This window comes from Mus pahari, chromosome 17, assembly GCF_900095145.1.
Source record: "Mus pahari chromosome 17, PAHARI_EIJ_v1.1, whole genome shotgun sequence".
Classification (NCBI taxonomy): Eukaryota; Metazoa; Chordata; class Mammalia; order Rodentia; family Muridae; genus Mus; species Mus pahari.
The window spans coordinates 62,880,315-62,897,125 of NC_034606.1; the positions used below are offsets into that span (position 1 = coordinate 62,880,315).

The 16,811-nt window shown below is 45.5% G+C and overlaps 1 protein-coding gene across 1 annotated transcript; it reads right to left on the bottom strand.

Moving 5' to 3' along the window:
- Positions 1 to 1,725: 1,725 nt before the first annotated feature.
- On the bottom strand, positions 1,726 to 10,168 carry Znf641 (zinc finger protein 641). Its single transcript, XM_021217377.2, has 6 exons — positions 10,068 to 10,168; positions 7,686 to 7,894; positions 6,946 to 7,037; positions 5,368 to 5,497; positions 4,685 to 4,798; positions 1,726 to 3,154 (listed from the first exon to the last, which is right to left on the bottom strand). The coding sequence occupies exons 2-6, from the start codon at positions 7,867 to 7,869 to the stop codon at positions 2,412 to 2,414; spliced, it is 1,263 nt and encodes a 420-aa protein (XP_021073036.1). The 5' UTR covers positions 7,870 to 7,894; positions 10,068 to 10,168; the 3' UTR covers positions 1,726 to 2,411.
- Between the last annotated feature and the right edge of the window lie 6,643 nt (positions 10,169 to 16,811).

A 16,811-nucleotide genomic window follows, 5' to 3' on the forward strand; every position in this document is an offset into this window, starting at 1 on the left:
CCTTATGTTTTTGTTGTTGTTGTTTTGTTTTTTGTTTTTTTCAGACAGGATCTCATTACATTGCCTTGGCTCATCCAGAACAGAGAAATCATCTCTCTCTGCCTCCCCGAAGCTGGGATTAAAGATGTGAGAGAGACACCACTAACTACTGTTCCTCTCCTTTGGAGCTGCCAAGGGCAGGCTCTGAGCCCACGTAATGCATATGCAAATGAGTGAGTTGTAAATGTCTACTTTTCTGCAAAGTAAACTGTGCTTTCCATCAGATTCCCGAGGGCTTGCTTTGACAGAACTGACTTTATCTTAAATATTTGTATTAAAGTGGGAGATTTTTCTCATTCTCATCACATTGATTCTAGAACGATTCTAAACCCAGGAGGCTAAGACCTGCTTGCAAGGCTGCCCCCCCCTTTTTTTCTTGATTCATTGGAACACAAGCAAGAGAATGCATCCTAGCTCAAGAAAGGAGGCTATTCTGAACAGCTGCAGAAAGAGGTTGGAGGCTGGGCTGCTCAATTTAACCAAAATGCCCAGTCAGCAAAATAACTGTTTCCATTCCTCTCGAGCCAAGGGCCTAAGAGCTCTCTCTGATTCACCCAGCTTTTCCCAAGCAGAACACTCATTAACTAGATCACTGAAAATCACTTCCTCCTGCTTCTTCTCTGGCTAATTCTAACAGTGTTCAAAAAATAAATATCTCAAGGAGAAAAAGCAGCCCATGCGTGAGCCTTGAGAACCCCCTTTTACATTCTTTGCTTCTTTTCCTCCCTAACTTCAAACTTCTCTTAAATAGAGGTTAAGTTGTAAGATGTGTATTAACACAGTCACCAAAAAGAAAAACCATGAAAACTCATGAACTGACAGGCGTGGGAACATCTGTCCGAACCCAGTGCAGGCGCTAACCCTGCACTGCCTTCAGTGTGAAGCCCTTTCCAGAGGCAGGAGGAACACCTTCAGGAAGCTCATGATCCTCAGGTCGCCAAGGTAAGCAACAGCCTTTTCTCCCCCAGTTCTTTTTCCTGGGAGAATGAGAGGCTCAGCAACCATTCTCCCCTTTGATGAAAGCCAAACTAGCATGGGAAGAGTAACTCCCAGCGCTGTGACCCCTGTCCTGATATTTTTAGCACGTAAAACAAAATAAGACAGAACCCCACGCAGCACAAAACACCATCACATTGCTCGAGGTCAACAACAACCAAAAGTTACTGTCCCTTTCTGTCTCTGTAAGGGGGGAGGATTTTTTCCCAGGGATTCAGACTTAGATATACAAATCCACAACTGTCTACATCCCAGGAATACCAAGGAAAACTTTGTACACAACTCAAGCCATTGTTACACCATTCCACCACGACTCCCTGTACCACTCAGAATACATTTAAACAAAACCAAAACTCACACGGTCCCCACTACCCTTATCCCTAGAACACAGTTCCTAGAAAACCTAACTTGTACAGTTTGCACTGAGCATGCTGTCTTCAAAGACCCTGCATACATATACACACAGACACAAAAACACAGACAAGAGAGAGCTCTGGTCCAGGGGATCAGTTTTTCCTTCTGTGTGGGCCTCGATTACTTGGGTAACAAAGTTCATTCTTTAGCTCTGTAACCTGATCTCTCAGCTGTGTGTGTGTGTGTGTGTGCGCGCGTGCGCTCGTGTGTGCAGCATGTGTGCATGTGTGTATATGTGGTGTGTATGCATGTGCATGCATGTGGTTGTGTGTGGTATGTGCATGTTGAGCATGTGTGTGTGTGTGTGTGTGTGTGCGCGTGCACACGTGCACGCGTGCGTGTGTGTCTTTACAGGATGAGGGGCTATGAACTGGGAGTGAAAGCTCACTCTGTACTTTTCAGAGGGAGGAGTGAGGTGTGTGATCACAGGGGAAGAGAGGAGATGCAGAGCCACACCAGAGTGTCTGGCCCCTTGCTCTCAGGCTCCAAATGCCTGGCCACCATCTCTTTCCTGTTTCTTCCTTTCATCTTAGCCCAGCACTTCATGGAATCACCCATTCTGTGGGATTTGAAGTAGATCTTGGAGTCAAACAAATTTAGGAACCATTACATGATAGAAATTGGCTGGGGGAGGGGGGTTCTCAAAGCCCTTGATACACTAACAGCCGCTTTCACTTTCTCTCTGTAGAGTAAATATTTAGGAACTGGTACCACATCGACTCCAACCAATGGGAATGGACCTCAGGCATCCCTGCTGGGTCCCTTGAGAGTAGGTTCAGCATGAATAGCCTCACACATACTTTGCACCGTTTCCCACAATTTTGCCCAGAGAACTCTGTTTTCGAACATCATCTCACAGAAGCGGAGAGAAATAACTCCGGCCCTCAGGGTACAGGAGAGAGGCAGCTCTGGCAGTGGCTGCTGGTAGCACCAGCTGACAGATATGACCGAAGAGACAGATTTCAAAAGGCAGATGTCCTTCTGTCCCAGCTGCTCCCAGGACTCTGTCCCTGGTGGGTCAGCATGTGCCGGTCCAGGTGGTGCTTGCGGCCAAAGCTCTTCTCACAGTGAGGGCAGTGGAAGGGCTTCTCCCCAGTGTGGGTCAGCCAGTGTCTCACTAGGTGGTGCCTCCGGCCAAAGCTCTTCCCACATTCCGTGCACACATGGCACTTGGACACTGGCGGCCCGCGCTGAGCCCCAGGACTCTCTCCAAAGTCTTGGCCCTTGCAGGACTTGTCTGCGTGCACCCTCTGGTGGCTGGCCAGGTGCGAGCTGCATCGGAAACTCTTACCACACTCAGAACACCTGCTTGGCTTGTCATGCAGATGGGTTTTCTGGTGCCTGATCAGGTGGTGCCTTCGCCCAAAGCTTTTCTCACACTTGAGGCAGCTGTAGGGCCTCTCTCCAGTGTGGGTTTGCTGATGTCGGGCAAGGTGGGAGCCCCACACAAACTGTTTCCCACATTGAGAGCACGTATGTGGTTTTAAGAGAGAGTCTGTGTCTGTGCTACGTAGAAGGTGAGAGAAGCTGTCCTCCTGAAGAAAACGTGGGCTTAGGAGCATTCCTGTGGAGTTCCTGGCCGTGGACTCCCAGCTTGGACCCTGCCCTGGGTTCCAGAGAACAGTATCTTCAGACACACTGGATAATGTTCTGGGAGGTTCCACCTCTAGCTCAGGAGTATCACCCTGGGGTTCACTTCTGTCTCCTATGGGGAGGGAAGAATGCAGCTCTGTAAAAGGCGAGTCCAAAGATAGGATCCCAGCACCCAAGTCCCAGGGAACATTGCCCGATACCAAATGTTAGCCCAGAGGGGCTAGGAAAGCCCAGCAGAGCATAGCAACTGCAGAGAGGTTCAAAGCCTAGTTTTCACCTGAGACACCTTACTTCTTCCAGTCTTCATTTCTTCTGTCTCTGTGTGTGTGAGTGTGTGTGTGCTGGGGTGTGTGTGTATGTATGTGTGTGTTGGGGTGTGTGTGTATGTGAAAGTGTATGTGTGTGTATATGTATGTGTGTATGTATGTGTATGGTTGTGTGTGAGTGTGTGTGTTGGGGTGTGTGTTTGTATATGTGAGTGTGTATGTGTGTGTTGGGGTGTATGTGAAAGTGTATGTGTATATATATATATGTGTTGGGGTGTATGTGAAAGTGTATGTGTGTATATATATGTGTGTGTGTGTATGTGAAAGTGTGTGTGTATATGTATGTGTGAGTGTGTGTGTGTGTGTGTTGGGGTGTATGTGAAAGTGTATGTGTGTATATATATGTGTGTGTGTATGTGAAAGTGTGTGTGTATATGTATGTGTGTATATGTATGTGTGAGTGTGTGTGTGCTGGGGTGTGTGTGTATGTATGTGTGTGTATGTATGTATGTATATGTATGTGTGTGTTGGGGGGTGTGTGTATGTGAAAGTGTATGTGTGTGTATATGTATGTGTGTATGTATGTGTATGGTTGTGTGTGAGTGTGTGTGTTGGGGTGTGTGTGTTTGTATATGTGAGTGTGTATGTGTGTGTTGGGGTGTATGTGAAAGTGTATGTGTGTATATATGTGTGTGTGTGTTGGGAGGTGTGTGTATGTGAAATTGTATGTGTGTATATGTGTGTGTGTGTTGGGGTGTGTGTATGTGAATGTGTGTGTGTGTATATGTATGTGTGTATATGTGTGTGTGTATGTGTGTGTATATGTATGTGTGTGTGTGTATGTGTGTGTGTATGTATGTATGTGTGTATGTGTGTGTGTGTGGTAGGGCTGAACTCCTTAAGATAATCATATCTGCTTTTGGTAAGCACTCAGTAAGTGATAAATGCTCTCCCTAATATCTATTTACCAACATTATTTACTTAACACTATTTACTACTGTTTGTCACTACTAAACGTCATCTTCACACTTCCACATAGAACGAGAGTGAGGTGTGAGCTACAGTCATCGCTGGTAGCTGTCAGCATCATTGGATAGATTTGGACACCATCTCTATGGTGACTTGGATGCTGACTGCCAGTGTCAGCTCTCGTCGAGTGCCTGTTGTGTCCTTTGACACTCGTCTGCTGCTCCCAGGTGATAACACATTTAGCTGTAATAACTTAGATACAAGGTCTCACAGGTATGGGCTACAGGTCAAACCGGCACAGCCTGCCTTCCACACCTTCTGTACCCAGACTTGCTTTTAGAAAACAAAAACTTTTTGGTTAGGGACATATAAAGATGACACCCTTGAGAGAATTTCCAGGTCCTTACCTGTATGTGTGACCTTCAGGATGTCCCTCCCTTCTACATCCTGGGGGTCAGGGGCCCATTGGTCTTCTCCTCCCTCTTGCTGAGAAAGCATGTCCAATTTGGGGATGGGAAACCCTGTCCAGGAGAAAAGGATACACACACACACACACACACACACACACACACACACACCAGGTTAGTTCAATAATTCTGTATTAATGGACAAAACTGCTTCCTAGATTCCTCCTTTGGATGACAGGATCAAAAACCCAGACACAAGCCTCCAGTCACGACTCTTAAGTCTTTCTTCCTTTTCCTAGAAAACCACACGCTCTCTCCCAGTGAGCCAGTTCTCTTCCTTCAAACCCCCCAGCCACATCCTTTCTGCTTCCTACTTTACCTTAACACTCTTAAGTCTGATTGGTAGCACCCTCACCTTCCCCAGGGTGATGTTCCAGTTTCCAGGATGTTCCAGTGGCCCTTTCTCGGCTGTATAGGGAGCCTCAAACTCCCAACCAAGATGAGCCTTAAGTTTCCACTCCACAATTTAGCATTATTTACAAAGAGATCCCTCACTTCAACTCTTTTGGGCTTAGCACCAACATCTTTCTTTGTTGCCCTTGCCAAAGTCTCCTCAGCAGGCAATTTCCCACACCCAGAAGTGGGCAGCTCCACCCTTCCAGGGTTCATAAGATCTTGCTTACTCAGAGAGACGACGATCCCACAGTTTTCCTGCATGACATATTCTCCGTAAAAGTCTGTCTGAGAGGGGTCCAGGCTCCGCCACTCCTCCTGAGAGAAGCACAAGGACACATCCTTGATAGTTACTAGGCCCTGAAACAAGACAGGCGGTGTCTGTTAGCAGCTGCTCTGACCGGAAACATGACCTCACTATGAAGGACTGAGGTGGATGAGGAAAGAGGGCAAGAGAGGACCCCAGGGGGAAAAAAAATCCTAGCAGGTTAACAAAGCACGAGGCAAGGCCCATAGCTTTGTTAAAGAGAAAAAGAGACAAGGTCAAGGAGTGAACATGGGGAAAGTGACTAGAGGAGGTTCCTGAGCGAGACCGTGAGAAGTCAGACTCGACAGGTCCGTGGCTTAACTACAGGTGCGCCCTGCATCTCTTCTTACCTGCCTTAGTCTTTCTTGTAGACTGTACCACAGTCTCCTTCCTCCACTTGACCTTCCCTTCTCTGTCAACACAACATGATATAAACAAAACACGCCCATCTCCCTAGTACATCGCATGAGCGGCGTTATCCAAATGCCTCCGTCTTCTCCGGCGCCAATGTTCTCGCAATGGAATGGAGTGACTGAGTTGTTCTCACGGTACTTAGTATGTATAAATCTCAGGGAGGCTTACACATAGTAAGCGTCCTGAAATGTCACCACAGCCAACGCTGGTGTCTTTCCACGGCTACTCTCTCCACTTGCATTCTCTTTCCAGATCTTTACATAGTTTTTTCTTCTCTCTCCTAAAAGTTCCACAATCTACACCACCCTGTCTACTTGATGTTCTCTCTTCCGAGCATTCCTTGGCCCCTCTTTTCTTACCTTTTCCAGGACTTTTTTCTTTCCTTTTTCTTCTTTTCTTTTCTTTTTTCTTTTCCCATCCTTCCTTCCTTTCTTTCTTCCTTCCTTTCTTTCTTTCTTTCTTTCTTTCTTTCTTTCTTTCTTTCTTTCTTTCTCTTTCCTTCTTCCCCTTTCTTTCCTTCCTTCTTTATTTCTCTTTCCCTCTTTCTCTTTCTTTCTTTCTTTCTTTCTTTCTTTCTTTCTTTCTTTCTTTCTTTCCTTCCTTCCTTCCTTCCTTTCTTTTTCCCTTTCTTTCTTTCCTTCCTTCTTTCTCTCCTTTCCTTCTCTTTCCTTCTCTTTCTTTCTTTCTTTCTTTCTTTCTTTCTTTCTTTCTCTCTTTCTTTCTTTCTTTCTTTCTTTCTGAGATAAGGTCTCACTGTGCCACCAGACTGTCCCAGAATTCTTAGACTCAAGCCACACTCCTACCTCAGCCTCCCCAGAAACTGGAATTACAAGCAGGCACCACCATGCCGGATTTCAGATTTTCTTTCTAAAGGAATCAATCAACTGGTTATTCTGAAATCCCCACTCTCATCCAATAGATAACACAGTCACCCAACAGAAAACATTACACATCCCTTAAACAGAATCTATTCTGTTCTAAGCACACTTTAGTGTTGACGGGAACTAACAAGCCAGTGGGATGATGCCCGAGCTGTAGAAGGGCAATGACACCAGCCTTGGGAAAGCACAGGGGGAGCACAGCTCACCTGGGATCCGGCTGCGAGAAGTGCGGCTGCCATTTCCCAGTCTCCAGTGTTCCCCTCTTGGGGAACGGCAGGAACCCAGGGAGCAGAAGGAGCTGGTGAGGGGAGAGAGGAACCATCAGAGATGAACCACCCATCTTTCCCAGGATGCACTGGGACCTATTTATCTTCTCAATCTGTGCTCAGTGGTAAAACTCAAACACATATATAGAGATGTGGAGGCCTCCACTCAAACAGTTCTGTAAGGATCTAGGGACACTGAGTTAAGACTGGCTGTAGTTTGAATGGTACTGATTGATGATCATCATGTGAAATATATGTTATTGACCATGGTCTCCAACAGTAATGAGTCTCCCAGTACATCCTGGGTCTCCCACATTCAATACCATTAATGACACGCTTGCCTGTTGGAGGAATGACCGTGTGAGAAACAGTAGAAGCCTCTTCACATAGTTTGGAAGATGCAGAACCTCATTGTCTGCTGGACAGCAGGGCCCAGGATAAACAGATTGAACCTGGTATTTGGTACATTCTTCAGTTGGTGGCAATTAGAAATTAACGATTGTTGTTTGAGACAGGGCCATGCTCTGTAGCCCAGGCTGGCCTGAAACTCATGGCAATCCTCCAAGGAATGGGATTACAAGTTTGAGCAACCGTACCTAGCCAGGTTAGGAATTTTTAATGCCACTTTTGGAGCAAAGGCTAGAAGACTTCTAGTGCTGCAACCCCCCGTGTGTTCTCACCCTTCTCCTGAAGGGACAGTGGCTCGTCTTCAAGACCATAGTGAAGGTGCTCCAGCGGCCTTGGTGCTGTTCTCCACAGGCCCTCTTCCCGGGTTCCTCTTTCTAACTGGGGTTCTGTCACATCCAGCTGCGCATTCATCGGCTCCCAGCCTGTGCCCAGGCCTACAGCCTGTTCTGAAAGCATGTCTGCAGCAAGCACACACGGTGACCTGGAACAAGTCAAGAATTGATGCACTCATCTATGGAAGGGGGTGATATGCCCAAGGAAGCTTCAGAGAACAGTTCTCGAGGCTAAGGACAGAGAATGGTTCGAGGAGCCAGCCCCATGGAAGATGAGTTTACAAAGCCTGGTGTGAGCCAAGCTTTCCCGGAGGAGCTCAGGAACTGATGGGTGCCACACAGTCAAGTCCCTGTTATTTCGAAGGCCTCACACTATCAACAGACCTTCCCCCAGGACTGCAAGAACTTCACTTTAAAATACAATTAATCCAATCCTGAAGATCCAGAGGGTTTGCATTGTATTTCAGTCACTCAAGGTGCAGCGAATTTGTTGAAAACACAGGAAGGAATCCACTCAACAAAGATGGATGCTATCATACCTGGAGATTCTATGCCTCACATTACATCTTCATCAACTGATGTAGAAGTTCCACCCAGGGGGTGTGGCCTGTCTTGAGTACCTGCTCTCTTCTCTCAAGCTGAACCAGATAGCCCTCCCTTAAGAAAAGTCTCGGTGAAGGGACCCATGATCTGTCACACTCACGTGGGAAACGAGAACTGATAAAACCCAGCAGAAAGGCCAGTGGCTTGGACAGCTACAAAAGCAAGCCGTAAGCACCCAATGCAGCCTCGACAGGGGGCTGGAGCTGCAGGTCAGTGAGGAGCCCAGAAGGTGGCGTTACTAGCACAGCATGAGAGGGAATGAGCATCCTTGTGGGCTGAAGTGTGTGACAGGCACCGGTCACAGCAACTTATAAAGAATATATCCAACTTCAAGAACGGTATGGGGAAGCCAATGTTTGTTCATGGGAAGAAATTAGAGTTAAGAAAGGGACAGGAAACCCAGCCACTGGAAAAGCTAAACCAACAGACATAGTTTGGGCATGAAAAGCAACAGATGGTTGACCAGTCAGGCCACCAGTAAATATGTCTATGTATCAAACAGAATAAACGGTTTTGATCACAGGGAAGATTCAGGCTAGTATTTATTTGTTTCTGTTTGTTTTCTAGAGTCCACAACAATCCTAGAACAAGACAGGTCCCATTTGATAACGACCGTGGAACAACTTCCTGCGTGGCAATCCATTTCTGTCATTTTTTATTCCCTTTCTGTGTAGACAGAGCAACCAATAATCTCCCTAGAACAAGTCAGAATTTCAGGGGCAGGCTGGAGAAATGGCTCAGTGGTTAAGATCACTGACCGCTCTTCCACAGGACCTGAGTTCAATTCCCAGCAACCACATGGTGGCTCACAACCATCTGTAATGGAATCCAATGTGTGTGTCTGAAGACAGTAACAGGGTACTCATATACAGAATCTCAGGGGGCCATTTTGGCTCACAGGATCATCCAGTAACATCTGCGGGAACCCAGGAGGCTGGGGAAGGCTACAGCAGACCCCAGGCCAGTTACAATGTACAGAAAGAACAAATTCCTCTTCCATCATTGAAGCTCAAAGATGGCTTTGGGGCCTCAGGGATGCACCCTGGCCTGATTCCCTTTCTGCAGAGCGCACTGGGCCAGTTGGATGACCGAGAACCTGTGGAAGTGTTAGTGGGAACCCAGAGCTAAGGATGATGTGAATGCTGTCACCTGCCTGCATTTCTTAGGGTGCTCCTGGCAGGGCCAGCACCTGGGCTCCAGCATTAACCTGTCTTTCTTCCATTTCCCCTATTTCAGGATGGTCCCAAGTCCGCTGGAGCCTGGGTTCTTGGGTTTTCATTTCTGTTGCCTGCATGTATCTGGGAGGCAGGGCACCTGCTGAAGTTTTTTTTTTTTTTTTTTTCCAGCGAGTTCTTTTCGACAGAGACAGGGTCTTAGTATCAAAGAGTGGCCCAAGGGCACAGGGACGAAGAGTGGCTCAGTGACCCTGCCATCGCGGGTGTGGCACCTCGGGCCCCGAGCCCGCAGCAGAATAAGGTTTCTTCTGAGTCAGACACAGCACCCCCGGGAGTGTCAGATTTCAGAAGACTCTGGAGCTAGCTAAGTGGGACCAGAAAACAGGTTCCCGCGAGCAGGGGATATACCAAGTGCCAGAAAGGTGCTGCGGGGACGCCCACGCAAGTGACAGCGGCGGGACCAGGCATGCGACACCGACGCCACCGTCTCCACCGCCAGGCTGGTGCCCTCCTCCACGCCCGCCCGCACCCCAGCCCCACTCACCGCGACTCGGCCCCTTGGCGCTGCCTCCCGCCCGGCGTAGCCGAGCCCGCGGCCCGCACAGCAAGCGACAGGCGACAGGGCCGGCGCGGGGCGGGCACAGGAAATCCCGCCGCTTCCGGGGCTCCGTGGTGCGGGCGGGGGCGGGCGCGGGCGGAGGGGACCGCTGGACCCACACTCCTGTCGCCGCAGCCCAAGGGCTTTGCTGCTCCCGGGGCCCCACCCACCGCTTGCGACCTCCCTCACCGCCTGGCAGTAGGGTGGGAGTTGGAGTGGGGATACAAGAGGGCTGGAACCCTCCCCTAGGACTAGCCCTCTTGACAGACAGACTGCCAAACCCGACTGGACAGCGGACTTCTAAGGATGCCTTCCTTCACGTTGGCTCCAACAAGATGGTGCTGAAGTGAAGTGGGCAGTGCTGCTTGCTGCATTGCCTTCAGACCTGAAGAGACATGGGCTACAAGTGTGCACTGCACATTTAGACGACTTGATTTTTAAAAACGTAATATCGAAGCTACGTTAGGTTAAGTGTGTTAGTTTTACATATTACAAATGTGACTTGCGCCGCATTTCTGTTGGCTGGAAAAGACCAGAAAGACCTACGAAACAGATAATGGTAGAAAGAACCTAGCTTGTAAACGTTCACGTTTGTTTTATCACAGTCATTCTGCAAAATCGTATAGCCAGCCTATCAGTGGAGGCATGCGCCGAAGACTATCTGCCATAAGCTATGTGATACCTGTTTCTTTTTTAAAAATCTACCCCGAGCTAGGATAGAAGCAAAGAGAAGTGATTGCGTCCAGCAGGGAGGTCAGAGACTCGCAGAAATAGGCAGAGGAGCGGGAACGATGGGATAAGAAAGGAAACCTGCAGTTGGCAACAGGTATAGAGGGCGTTCTTAGGAGCAGCTCGTGGGATGTGTGAGCATGGTTGGACCAGAATGGTCCTATCCTCAGCCCCAGCGCCAGGCTTGGAAATTCTCGCTTAAGCAGGCAACATGGGGTTATCAGTGTAACCCAGCAACGCATCAGTGTCGTGACTCCGTTCACGACATGTTGTGGGTGGATGGTGTGAAACCAGCAGGAGCAGGATCTCTGCTCTGTTTTTATGAAAGGGCCAGGCATCGTTCACCTAGTGTCTCCACTGTCTCAAGTGGCCTTAGGATAGTCTTGTTCATGAGTAAGAGGGAAGAGAGCTGTGGCTGACCTGTCAGCAGCATTAGGGATCAATTCTGAAAATACTGTATTTGTTTGTTTGTTTGTTTATTTATTTATTTATTTAGACAATAAAAGTGACTTTTATTAGAAAACAATTATTGTTAATTTCTCTATTGTGGATAAGTGCATTCCAAACATTTTCCCCTGAGTAATCTTTAGAGTTTGTTATACACATATTTTTCTTGACTTTTCTTTCTTTTTTTTTTAATTTTTAAAATTCATCCTGATCATGGCCCCCTCTCACCTCTCCTCTCTTCCCAGTCCCACCCTTACAATCCCGCCGTTGACTTCTTTGTTTCTGACTTGTATCCCCTTGATCTCCTCTAGTTGTCTTATTGCTCTAGCTAGGATTTCAAAGGCTATATTGAAGAGATAGGGAGACAGTGGACATCCTAGTCATTGATTTCAGTGGAAATGCCTTAAGTTCCTCTCCATTTAATTTGATGGTGGCTATTGGCTTGCTGTATATTGTCTCCATTGTGTTTGTGTGTGTGTGTCTTGTAGCCCTGATCTCTACAAGACTTTTAACATGAAGGGGTGTCGGAGTTTGTCAGAGGCTTTTACGGCATCTAATGAGATGATCATGTGATTTTTTTCTTTTAGTTTGTTTACATAGGATTACATTGATGAACTGTGGTGGGTGCTATTTTTGATGTGTGACCGACTATATGTTCAATTTTGGAGAAGGTTCCATGAGGTACTAAGAAAAAGGTATATTCTTCCGAATTTGGGCAAAATGTTTGAGTACATTTGATTCATAATATTAGTTACTTTTATTATATCTCTATTTAGTTTTTGTGAGTTACCTGTCAATTGGTTAGAAGAGTGGGGTGCTGAAGACTCCCACTATTAATGTGTGGGTTTCAATATGTGATTTAAGCTTTAACAATGTTTCTTTTAAAAGTGTGGGCACCCTTGTGTTGGGGGGCATAGACAACTCAGAATTGAGATATCATGTTGGTAGTTTTTTTTTTTCTCTGATGAGAATTAAGTGTCCTTCCCAATCTCTTTTAATTAATTTTGGTTGAAAGGCTATTTTTTAAAAAGGATATTAGAGTAGCTACTTCAGCTTGCTTCTTGGGTCCATTTGCTTGGAAAACTTTTCCAGCCCTTTACTCTGAGGCAATGTCTATCTTTATTACTGAGGTGTGTATCTTGTATGCAACAGAATGATGATTCCTGTTTTTGCATCCACCCTGTTAGCCTGTGTCTTTTATTGGGGAATTGAGTCCATGATGTTGAGAGATATTAATGGTCAGTGATTGTTAGTTTCTGTTATTTTGATGTTGGTGATGTGAGTGTGTGTGTGTTTCCATTGTCTCTGTTGGGGTGCCTGTCTCTGGAACAGTATCTTTTCATCTTTCCTTGTAATTACATGGAAGTCCAAACACCGTGCCACACTACAAGGGAAAACTGCATATGTGGAGAATAGCAAACACATGATGCCACCTTTTACATGTTTTTTTCTGAGGAAGAGTTTGGAGGTGGGAGGTGAGAAGGGCATTGCAGACTGTTCAGAAGGAGCTGATAGAAGTGCTGTACCTGGGGTATGGGAAACTCACAGACACAGGGATATCCATTTAGAGAAGAAAAGAAATAAAATAGGAAGCTGGTGGAGTGGGCCAAGGAGTTAATGTGCTATGTCAGGTGACAGTCACTGTCCGTGTGTTGACATGGACATGATGTACCTCATCGTTCTTACTATGTCATCATTAACCCGATGGTCCTAGCCTGCTCCGTTGATGAAACTCTGGTTTTTGAAAATGGATGAATTGTATCTGGTTGGTTTCTTACATGTAGAACCCAGACTTCCTTAGAATATAGCATGTTTTCCTGGGCACAGGGAGAGGTCTCAGTCATTTTAGGGTTCTTGGTTCTCAAGAAAACTTCCAAATGTCTTAGGAGGTTAGCAGTCTTTGTGTATTAGCCCTGGCTCCCCCATCTCTATGTATCAGCTCTGGATCTTTCTTAATTTTTGTATCAGCCTTGGCTCCTCTATATTTGTGCATTACTCCCATAAATACAGTTTTCAGCACTGGGGAACTTTACAGTCTTGGTGCCTGGGCTCCCAGACTCATCAAGCCAAAAGATTCTACAAGATAACACTAAAATGTTGTCATTGGTGCATTCTGATGGAATAAACACTAAAATGTTGTCATGGGTTCATTCTGATTGGATAAACACTAAAGTGTTAGCTTGCATGCAGTCTGATTTGAATGAATACTTGTTAAGAAGTATTGGGCATCTTTGCTGTCTTCTCCTGTTTCCTGGTTTAATTCTTTTGCTTCTAAGGATGATCCTGGCCAATCTGTGAACCCAAGCACAGGAACTGAAACAAAGCAGGCTCTGAGGTCCCCTGCTGTGGGAGTTGCAGGTGACTCTGAGTCAGGGGATAGGGCAGATATGGATTGAATTGTGAATTTATAAAATTGGGGTTACTTGCTTTTAGGAAAGAGTTATATTCAGATTTTGTCTGAATCACGTGGGGAATTTTGCCCGTGGTTCAGAACTAGGATAGGGAAAATTAATCACTGATATGTAGAGAGGAGGTGATAATAATTGCCTGCTATGTATGGGTATTAATTTTGTCTGTGGCTCCAGATAGAGAGATCAACAGATAGATATTATAACAGGTATTAATAAAATATGTCTGTGGCTCCAGCAGAGAGCCAAACAGATAGATGGTATAACAAGAAAGATATATTGCTTTATAACACCTCACAGGATACTCAAATTCTGTCTATGTGGGCTCCATGGAAATCTTGGGTTACATTCTTGCTTGACAAAATAGACAAGGCCTAAGAATAGACACATACAGTATTTTAGCTTACTTTATTTGTTTTGGATTGTTTTAACTTTCAAAATGGGTGTGATTTTGAGTTTCGTGGTTTTCTTATTCCTCTGGAAGAGAGGGCAGGATACAAGCTTTCCTGGTTACTGACTTAAGGATATGCTATTTTGGGAGAAAGGTTTTGTCTTTGCATATTTAGAAAAGGTGATTAGTGTCTATACACCTTCCAGAGTTATATGGATCAGATATGATGAAGGGAGACCCCCAGAGTACTAGATTCCAGAGAATCAAACAAAAAATGTATCTTGCTGATACTAAAATTTTGTTTTTGAGATTTGTATGTTGCAGAATATATAGGCTTGGTGAGTCTCATCATCAGATATGCTGAACTGACCTGCTTGAACTCCTGATGTCTTGGATTTTCATCTGGACCCAGTCAAGATACAGACATCAGAGACTAAATCAATCATTGGTGTGGCCTTCTTAAGGCCAATCAACTCCCCTATTTTCCCTACCCTCCACTCCCCACCCCCGAAAAGATATCTCAATGCCCATATTCAGCTTGAAGAAGTTATGAAGAGTTGTTGCCCCAGTTCCCTGGGCTTTGGGGCTGGAGGTGGTTATTATAGGTTGTCTTTCTAGGGAATTTAGAAATGGTCATAATTGGAACAGGGAGGAAATATCTAGAATTAATTGTATAGCCATAATCTCTTTTAGTAGAAATTTTTATAATTGTTACTAAGTTGAATTCACAATTTCTTATTTTGGTACAGAATTTATTTTGATGCAAAATCAAGGCTTTTATTGATATAAATTTCTTTTATTGATGCAAAAAATTTAAAAGTACAGGGATTAGACCCAGTCCTTCTACAGCTGTTAATATATACTGATCTGAAATGTTTAAGCCGGTAAGTTATGTGCCAAATAGCAAATTCATGTCTCTGAGTTTATTGTTAGAGTGTTATCTAGATATTTAATTAGAAATAGCTGAGAGTTGTTTATGGAGAATAGTCCAGATTACATAAATAGCTGGTTTTCAAAAACACCAGAAATCTACAGACTGTGACACATACTGTTACTTATTCACTTGTTGTTGAGACAAATCTGCTCCTAATGGCTTCCCATTCATGGATTCAAAGAAGCAGCTGGGCATCTACACCACTGGGCAGAAAATTGCCCATCTCTCCTGCAGACGTGTACTGTTCTCGAAAGGACACAATTACAGGTTAGGACAGCTTGGTTCTGCCGAGACAGGGTAGGTTAGTCCTTAGTATTCCTGTTTCTCTAAGGTCTGTCAGATGATCCTGGGCCAGAAGGCTGAAGACCGATGCTCCAATCTTCCCGACTTACGGGAGCTGCACAGGTAGGCAGCTGTTTCTACAATTTGTCTCAGTTCTGGAAGCTGTGTTAGGTTTCCTGTATATTTTCAGTGAATGTTGGCTATTCTCAGGTTTCTGATGGGCTTGAAAGACTACTTATAGTCTCATAGCCAACCCAGGCTATTTACATTGAGTGAACAGGACATGGTAGGGCAGGCATACATACTGAAACCATGGCCAACAAGAGTCCTTTCTTCTGTCAAGGACTGGCACCCAGGTAGACAAAGAAGCCACCTTGCTAGAGAGCAAGGGTTGTTGCTCTGTCCCTCTGGGTAAAGTTCTGTTGAGATACTCGAAGTCTCTGTCTCTAGCTAGACCCCTCCTCCACACCACCCCATCCCTGCAGAGACCCATCATGGTATTCCCAGCTCTGATTTGCTTGTCTCTGGAGCTACTAGTTCCTTCTCAGCCATAAATCCCCTATGGATGGCAGCCCACATTCCAGTAACCCAGTAAAACAAAACTTTAGAAGCTTATAATTAAAGAGTCAGACTTATTTATCAATAAATTACCAGTTCACAAGATGCCCACCCAATAATTTCAGGGCCAATTGAATAATGTTACAAGCTGCCCACCTAGATTAGACAAGTTATCCCAATTATTCTACATCTATATGATAACATATCTGCCTGTGGCTATTTAAAGCCACGCTGGTTCTGAATCATCCTGTTCGTTGTCTTCCCTCTTGTTTTTTTTTTTTTTTTCCCCTCTCTCCTGAGGCTCTCTGTCTGTGCAACTCTTAGCTCCACCTCCCTTTTCCCTGTCCAATCACAGGCCTCCTGCTTCACTAATATTTAAATAGATTGGACAGGGTAAATCCTGCCACATATTGCCCTTTTTGTTTAACTAAAAACAAAACAAAACAAAAACAAAACAAAAAAACTTTTCTCTCAAAATATAAATTGAGCACAACGATCACCATGTTGTATTTTATGAAGTACGAGACAGACCTAACACCCAGCCCATCATTTTGGTCAATAAAATAGAACACTGTCATCATCTCTCCTAGCTTGAAAGACTTATAATTCTACACCTGACTTATGTCCTGGCTTTAGATTGTATGCCATCTGAAAACCATCCTCTCAAATCTGTTCACTCAATAGCTGCGTACTATAATGCCTTGTCCCAATAGATATTCGGGGCTCCCCACCACCATCAAGACTGTCCTGTGTGATGTTGGGGGGGGGGCTAGCTAGCTTGAATAGAATAAAGACCCTGCTGTGAGTTGCCTCAGATTGGCTCCTGGCTGTGTTTTTTTTGGGGGGGGGCACTAACACTTCCATGGCACTACAGTTCTCCTATTTTACACACACACACACACACACACACACACACACTCTCACACGCGCCCTTGCTAGAA